The sequence below is a fragment of the Anoplophora glabripennis genome, unplaced genomic scaffold (genome assembly GCF_000390285.2).
Source record: "Anoplophora glabripennis isolate ALB-LARVAE unplaced genomic scaffold, Agla_2.0 scaffold2, whole genome shotgun sequence".
Taxonomy (NCBI): domain Eukaryota; kingdom Metazoa; phylum Arthropoda; class Insecta; order Coleoptera; family Cerambycidae; genus Anoplophora; species Anoplophora glabripennis.
In genome coordinates, this window is record NW_019416325.1 from 43,962 (window position 1) to 53,236 (window position 9,275).

At 34.2% G+C, this 9,275-nt stretch overlaps 1 protein-coding gene across 1 annotated transcript; it reads left to right on the forward strand.

Moving 5' to 3' along the window:
- Positions 1–8,375: 8,375 nt before the first annotated feature.
- Positions 8,376–9,029, forward strand: LOC111691387 (the record flags this gene model as incomplete). The annotated part of the gene is made up of 1 exon (XM_023454099.1): positions 8,376–9,029. A coding segment is annotated over exon 1 (654 nt), but the record flags the coding sequence as incomplete, so codon positions are not given.
- Positions 9,030–9,275: the final 246 nt, after the last annotated feature.

The following is a 9,275-nucleotide window of genomic DNA, read 5'->3' on the forward strand; positions in this document are numbered from 1 at the left end:
CCTGGTGCTTCTCACAAATTAGAGGTACGTAAGGATTGATATAGTTTTCTAATCGCTTCTAATCGTTATCCACGATTACACCCCATTAGTATCACATATATAGGAATTTGCACACTTTAGGGGTGATTTTGTCAAAATTGGGAGGGTGGTGGAGCAATTACGCTTTCGGATTTGGGTTCAGCACGCCTTTTGTGTGTCTGTGTTAATATTCATGTTTTCTATATACCACTTATAATATTGCAATCTTCTATAGTCTATGGGGAAGTCATTTCTGCACCAACTGAAAGTCCTAAAATAAAAATTTCAGGATATTAAGTATACTTCCGTCTAATCTCGAATTTAAATAAAAAGAAAAGAAAAATCACCTGGTTGAGCAGACAAATTTGATATGGATTTAGTACGACTTTGATTTATTCGTTGGCTGTATATTATCGATGACATTTTCTGTAAGTACAGTTGATCTGCCCGTAGATGCAATGCTTGGTTTCAATTCTTTTAACAATAGCACATTTTCGGATTAAGAAAATGTTATAGTCAATGTTTGCGTCTGGAAATTCCATCGTAAATTGTTCAAAACAGAATTGTAAAGAGTATGTCCATGACCCGTTTTCATCGTCTTGAGTTGCGCTTCAAAAATGAGCCAATACAATAAAAGCATCTTGTTCTGGTGTAAACGACAATGCGTTCTGCAATAAAATATTATTATCCACTAAATTTTGTCTCTGTTACAACTTACGAGTAATTCGACGAAGTGCCAAAATGTTTAACAGTGAAAATAATTGGTTGATTTGAAATATTTAATATACAGGGTGTTTCAAAAAACGTTCCGCTAGTTTCTAGGGTAAATAGAATATTAAAAAATAATGTTAGTTTGGTTAATAAACATGTGTCCGAAAATGCCTCCTTCAGAAGATACGGCTCTGTAAAAGGGGCCCCAAAAATTCTTTTTTTTTAATTATCTCTGAGACGGTTTAAGATAGCTAAATGAAATTTAGACCACAAATAGGTTTGATTAGGTCTTGAAAGTTACTGCTGACAAACTTTTAATATTTTGTACAGGACCATCCCTGGAGGGGGGGTGCCACTTATTTTGCCCCCAAACTTTTTTTTACGGGGACATTTTTAATATTTTGGTAAAAAATAATATTTTTTTAACAATTTGCCATAAAAAAGGTACTCTTGCTTAAAGTCAAAAAAATTACCGGTTTTGGAGTTATTTGAGGTTTTAGCAAGTAATGCTGACCGAATTAATAAAAATAAAATAATGATAATAAATAAACGGGAATAACGGCTGTTTCAGAAACAACAAGTATAAATTAGAGCAAATTATTTTGAGCTTAAAATAGGTTTTAATTGCATGACACTTACACAGAATAAACAAAGGAAACTATTAAAAAAACAACAAATAACACAAAACAAACAGAAAAATATTGAATAAGTAGGTATGGATTTTTACATTAAATGTTCGAAATGTCCACCATGTTCCCGAATACATAATCTTAAACGTTTTTCTAGGGAAAACATAATTCTTTCAAGTGGCTGTGGTTCTTGAATTAACATTCTTAAATTATTTTCAACTCTTGCTTGAAGTTCTTCAATGGAATTTATTTCGCTGGAATATACTTTTTCTTTAACTAAACTCCACACAACAAAATCCAAGGGATTTAGGTCAGGGGACCGTGGTGGCCAGTGGATAGGAGCATCGGCACCCCGACCAATCCAACGATTTGGGAAATGTTCGTTAAGCCATCTTCTAACTTGTAAACTAAAATGAGGTGGGGCCCCATCATGCATAAAAAACATATTTCTTCTTAGATCAAGAGGCAAATCTTCTAATAACGGAAATAAACGATTATCCAAAAATTCATAGTAAACATCACCATTTAAATTTCCATCAAAAATATGGTAGGCAACAAGGCGGTTGCCTATTGTAGAAGCCCAAACATTCAACTTAAAATTATGTTGATAATGCCTTATACGTTTAACCTTTGGATTTTCATCGGCCCAGAAGTGACTGTTATGACTATTAAACATACCTTGTCTAGTAAAAGTTGATTCATCGGTGAAAAGAATATTTTGTAAAAAATCAGGACTCTGTCTCTTTCTTGCTTGTAATAATTCGCAATAGTCACTTCTCAAAAAGAGATCTTCAGGCAATAATTCTTGTACTTGCCTGTAGTGAAATGGGTGCAATAATTGTTCTTTTAATACACGGTGTACACTAGAAATACTTGTGTTACTTGCCCTTGCCACATTTCTTACACTTATCGTAGGATCCGCAACAACTACATTTAAAATATTTTCTTCTGTTTGAGGAATTCTTGCCACTCGTGGTCTTCCAGAATTTACCTTTTTTGGTTTAAAGGTTCCAGTATCACGGCATCTTCTCTCTAAATTCAAAAATGTTTTTGCATCCGGAACAGTTCTTCCTGGAAATTTTTCCGCATATCTTCTTTTCGCCGCTTTAGCATTACCATTACATTCCCCCAATGTTAACAACATATCGGTATAGTCACTATTAGTGTACATATTCATTTTCAAAGCTTTTAAAAGCGTTATTACTTGTTAAACAAACCAAAACTATCAACAACAATGTGTCAAACCAATCTGTCAAACAAGAAAAATCTGCAGTCTAAGCCTACTTAATAAAAGTAAACCAAATTATTTTCTTATTTTAGGTAAAACAAGTTAAAACCTCAAATAACTCCAAAACCGGTAATTTTTTTTACTTTAAGCAGGAGTACCTTTTTTATGGCAAATTGTTAAAAAAATTTTATTTTTTACCAAAATATTAAAAATGTCCCCGTAAAAAGAAGTTTGGGGGCAAAATAAGTGGCACCCCCCCTCCAGGGATGGTCCTGTACAAAATATTAAAAGTTTGTCAGCAGTAACTTTCAAGACCTAATCAAACCTATTTGTGGTCTAAATTTCATTTAGCTATCTTAAACCGTCTCAGAGATAATTAAAAAAAAAGAATTTTTGGGGCCCCTTTTACAGAGCCGTATCTTCTGAAGGAGGCATTTTCGGACACATGTTTATTAACCAAACTAACATTATTTTTTAATATTCTATTTACCCTAGAAATTAGCGGAACGTAGTTTGAAACACCCTGTATATGTAAAAGATATAATAAAACCATGCCAGCAAATGAACTCAAAAACAAGCTGCTATGTTAATCCAGCGAAACGGGAATGGGCGAATACAGTACCGCTGTTTTGTTCCGTTGCATTTTTATTTTAGTTTTCGAGTTTTTCGGTTTATGCGGTGCCCGTAAAGTGTTTTTTATGTAGTGTAAGTAAATAAATTTCTACACTATTTTTGTGTTTTAAATTTCAAGTTTTGTGTGAAATTATATTTTTATCCGGAGAAAACGATTCTGCCGTCGGTCAACTGCCGAATAAGCAAATGCTGTGAAAATCTTATTTTTGTGTATTTCATAATTGATTACTGCTTGAGTTTTCTGTTAGATTACTTTTTAACATAGTTTCATAGTTTATCTAATTTAAAACAATTATAATACCGTTCTCCTCTAAACTAAATTGCCTTTTATTCCCTCAGGCGAATGTTGCCCTCTTAAAAGAGACTTTTATCCCTCGGTACATAATATATTATTATTTACTCATGCAATGTCATCGGTCCCCGTGCTGGTTCCATTGTGTGGAAGTCGGTTCCATCGTCGTAAAGAAGGATATGTATTATTTTCCTAACCCGAGTTAAATTGACCAGAAATTTTGCTATGCAGAGTGAAATGGCTCGTTTTAAAATTTATCAGATGCAGACACTCCGATTGTTCCGAAAAGCAGTAAAAACCGTGTTTAGTAAAAACCTCTGTGATCGGATTGGATAAAACGGGGTATTTTTATTTTTCGACGTGTCCTATATTTGTTACCTTCATCGAAAGTCGGTATTCGAACAAAAATACATTTTTTATTTTGAACTTGCTGTATTGTAATTATAAGCCATTTAGAATTTCAATTTGATACATTTAAGGGAATCACGATTAAAATTGGGGATAATGTTCATATTACTGAAATTTTAATTTGAAATCTCTGATCCGCAAATTAATTTGGGAGTTATTCGTGTTATTTGTTATTTCTCATTTTCATTACTGTCGGTTTATATGGAATTGACTCGTGTAATTAGCATAATTTTGATCATATTTGGTACATAACTTCAACAAAAAGAAATTGTGTATAATTAAATGTATATGCTAATAAATTTACTGAAATACAAATATGTCAACCAATAGCGGAAATAATGAAAAACACTTCCATCTATAGACTAGGCGGTATCTGTTTTGGTTTGGGTGAATCATATATCCACGGAGATTTTTGGCTTTTCGGCCTTCAAATATCACTAGAAATGAAAATTTTTCTATGCGCATAAAAAAAACGTGGGCTTAACTTTTGGCGGCACAATATGTTAAAAAAAGTTCGAAAAATGTTGATTTTACGCGAAAATGGGAGGAAAAAAATGTTTGCAATTAATTTTTTTACAAAACATGTCTAGTTACAAATCGAATGAATCATGATTATTATGGTAAAAATCGAAAAAATCGGAAAAATGCGGTTAAAAAACAATACTTTTTAGGGATTTTTTTTGGGGTATTTAAATAGGGTATAGGACCTTTATACTTGGCTCAAAAAAACTTCATGTTATGTAGAATTATCACACCAAATTTCATCAAAATCGGTTCGATAGATTTTGGATAATAATTTTGCAATCCAGATTTTGAAAAAAAATTTGCAAATTTTCAAAATTTTGCACAGCAAAAACCAAGGCCCTTAGATACTTGAAAATTTAATCACATATAGAAGGGCTCTCAAGCTTTCAAACTTTTTTTGAAAAATTCGAATCCGTCAATTAGGAGAGCTCTGGCGCTTGTTTAAACATTGGTCGAATTTTTGTACTTATAAACAATTAGAACTTTGTGAATATTCAATCAAATCAAATTTTTTAAAGCAGGTTTTAAAAGTTCTTGGAAAGACGCTTCTTTAAAAAAAAAACAGATCGATTGATCAATTAGTTACGTAGTTATAGCCGATTCAATTTCGAGCAGGCCGAAGCGGCCGCGCTCTCTGCTTCCCCCACCACCACCACCCGTACGATTTTATTGAATTTCTCGCTTGCATAAATAACTTTAAACACGTTTTAAAGTAGGTTGCCAATGAAGAAAAGTATTGTAATCTTAGACCTGGTAAGTACTCGGAATACCAAAGGTATTTTTCGAAAAATTAGCCCGGATGTCCCAGTACATTTAGTGTAAATGACGGCTATAACTACGTAACTAATTGATCAATCGATCTGTTTTTTTTTAAAGAAGCGTCTTTCCAAGAACTTTTAAAACCTGCTTTAAAAAATTTGATTTGATTGAATATTCACAAAGTTCTAATTGTTTATAAGTACAAAAATTCGACCAATGTTTAAACAAGCGCCAGAGCTCTCCTAATTGACGGATTCGAATTTTTCAAAAAAAGTTTGAAAGCTTGAGAGCTCTTCTATATGTGATTAAATTTTCAAGTACTTAAGGGCCTTGGTTTTTACTGTGCAAAATTTTGAAAATTTGCAATTTTTTTTTCAAAATCTGGATTGCAAAATTATTCTGCAAAATCTATCGAACCGATTTTGATGAAATTTGGTGTGATAATTCTACATAACATGAAGTTTTTTTGAGCCAAGTATAAAGGTCCTATACCCAATTAAAATATCCCAAAAAATTCCCTAAAAAGTATTTTTTTAACCGCATTTTTGCGATTTTTTCGATTTTTACCATAATAATCATGATTCATTCGATTTGTAACTAGACATGTTTTGTAGAAATTTTAATTGCAAACATTTTTTTCCTCTTCCATTTTCGCGTAAAATCAACTCTTGAAAAGATGCATAGTTAAATATGAAGAAAAATATGACATTTTTCGAATTTTTTTAACATATTGTGCCACCAAAAGTTAAGCCCACGTTTTTTTTATGCGCATAGAAAAATTTTCATTTCTAGTGATATTTGAAAGCCAAAAAGCCAAAAATCTCCGTGGATATACGATTTACCCAAATATGTCTTTTTGAAACAGATACCGTCTGGACTACTACTACACTCACAAAAATTTTATATAAAATGACGCACTATACCCGTGGTCCATAATAATGGGCAGTGATTCATATCGAGCACTTAGATGAGTAAGGAAGGTGAGGGGTGCAAGGGACAAGATTCCATAGGCGTACTACTTGAGAAGGGGTCAAAGAAGAGAAAATTGCAAAAAATAAGTTCACGGTGAATATTTACTTTACAAAGCTTATAGACTCACGTGTCATCCATCATCCTCTCCACAATTGTTGAGTGCCGTCCTTTCGGAAGGCGATGGCTCACCACCACCCATTTACACCTACCTGATGCGCACGAAGCGGATATCACACTTTATCACTTATAATAATACACTGGATGTTAGAAGTTTGACTGCCTTAATTTTAATATACGATAGAATACATTAAAATAAACAAAAAAACCTTATATGACATGGGTCCTAAACTCAAACATTTCCGAGAAAAAAATTATCGAAATCTCCAACTTGATGTACAAAAGTTCGATCAATTAAGGAATATTGACATAACTGCGTGCTTATAATACCATAAAATACAATATTTATCACTTTTTTTAACTTCTTTATGCTTAATTCTAAAAAATAGTTGTAATAAATTTAAAATTCGATAAAATTCATATCGAACAATGTGACAACGGCGTGGCGATTAACACGAGGTACTAAGTTGTCCACCAATATACATTCAGTTGGTATCTGGAATTCGACCGTATCGGAGTGTTTTTTGCGTACCACTATTTCCTTTTTTCGAGGTGTTTTCCAGCGAGTGCGCGAATATTGAATTAGAAGGTGTCGTGCGTGAATAAAAAATTGTGGTTCTTCCGAAAAGTTGACAGCATTTGCATGTTGTAGTAAGCACGTTGCGGTTAGACAAAATGGAACGTTATACGATGTATGAGCGAGTCAAGATTGTGAAAATACATTATAAGTACGGAGAATGTGTAGCTGAGACTATGCGCAAACTACGTGGAGTTTTCGGTAGAAGGAACGCCCCGAATGAAACAGCTGTTGCCAAATTTGAACAAACAGTTCCGATTGCAGCCAATATAAAAATAGGCCGGCCTCGTTCATCCGAAAATATTGCTACAGTGACAGCGCATTATTACGCGTTATATTTAAAGTAATTGTTGTGCATCAAACGTCTAACCGTCGATATCCAGCGTTAACGCCAGGTAATCATTTATTAAGTCTTCCAAGATTAAAGCGGAACACCTCCTTATTACCCAGACCTGTAATACTTTTCAGCCGCATTTTCCACGAAACGTCACTCAGGCACGCCACATTGGAAACTTCGGCGATCGCTTTCCAAGGCATGGAGTATAATTTACCACATAATAATGCAAAGCAGAGCTCTGGAACTTTCAAAAGGAACCTATCATTTTACGTCGGGACCACACGCGCCGTTATTTATATCTCTTTAAAACACTTTTGAATACAGCGAAGTATGGGTGACCAGGCAGGACCGGCTCTCTGCCTCTCTGGGTAAATATATATTGGATAGATACGTTGTTTGTAATTAAGCATTGCTCAAAAGAAATTAAAGGTACTGGAGATGCTCTTTAGTCTGATATATACATTATTTTGAATTGCATGGAATAAAAGTGTTGTCCCTTTTAATCTCTCCATTGAAAACAAACCATAATTGCTATTTTTAGAAACTTTCCTACTGTTTAAAAGACCAATCCCAATCCCTTAGTAGGTATATCAATATACAGGGTGGTTCATTAATAATGGGACAGAGCTTAAGGGCATGTTGCTGATCTCAAAATAGAGCGATTAAGCCAAATATGCATTATCCAAATGTTGCTCATTTTCGATCTACAGGGTGTTGAAGTTGAAAAAATATTTTAGATTTTTTTAAATATCTTTGAACGGTTTGTCTTGAATGTTTGTACACCTATGTTTTCTGAGGTGGCAATTACGGAAATGGTAACTATCATATCTAGGATGAGCTAGTTGTAGTGTTCTGTCGGAGTAAACATATGTCAAACTTTTTTGTCCTTCAAAAATCTGAAGTTCCAATAAGAAATTATTAAACTACGTTCAATTCTAAATAAAAAAGATATATCTGTTAAAAATCGATAAACTTGACCGTTTTCGAAGTAAGAACGATTTACTATTTCTTTACAAAATTATTTGTTTGAACGTATGCCTTTAAATAAGATGACTTAAATGAAGTAGGCCGCTGTCAATGAAATGTCATGTACTATTTATGTCAATTCTAAGCAACTTATAAATACTAGACAGTTTAGTTCTTCTTCGTTTGTGATTTTTTTCATTAAAATGCCGCGTCATAATGATTATTCGTTTGTTGAAATGAGAAACATGGTATGTGTGTATGCCCAAGAAAATTATTGTGGTCGTCATGCAGCAGCGAGGTACTTGGAGTTATATCCAAATAACAGACAACCTAACCACAAGCTTTTCAAGACGTTGTACGACAGATTAGGAGAAACGGGATCATTTCGCCCTAAACGAGACGTTGGAAGGCCTAAAGTATTAGCGGCGGAGCAAGAAGAGGATGTTTTAGTGCGAATTGCCGAAAACACGCAAACAAGCACACGCCGAATTTCATCAGCTACTGGTGTAAGTCAGCCTTCCGTCTTCAGAATACTCCACAAAGAAAAATTGTATCCTTACCATTTTCGTCCGGTTCAACAGTTGATGCCACAAGATCCTCCTGGTAGATTTCGGTTCGCACAGTTTCTTCGTCGGCAACAAAATGCTGACCCTACATTTTATAATAAAATATTGTTTACGGACGAAGCTACATTTACCCGGCGCGGTGTATTTAATTGGAGAAATAGCCATTCCTGGGAACTGGAAAATCCTCACTTGCCACGAGAACAACATTTTCAGCATGAATTCTCAATAAATATTTGGTGTGGAATACTTTCCGATAACATTTTGGGACCATTTGTGTTACCCCGTCCACTTAATGGGGAAAATTATTTAAATTTTTTAACAAATGACTTGCCACTCGTTCTTGAAAATATCCCCTTAAATTTACGGCAAACCTTTTGGTTTATGCATGATGGTGCTCCCGCACATTACTCCCGACCAGTAAGAGAATATCTTGATATAAGTTTTCGAAACCGTTGGATTGGTCGCGGCAGCGAAGTGCCTTGGCCTGCGCGTAGCCCTGATTTAAATCCCCTAGATTTTTATTTCTGGGGTAACGTT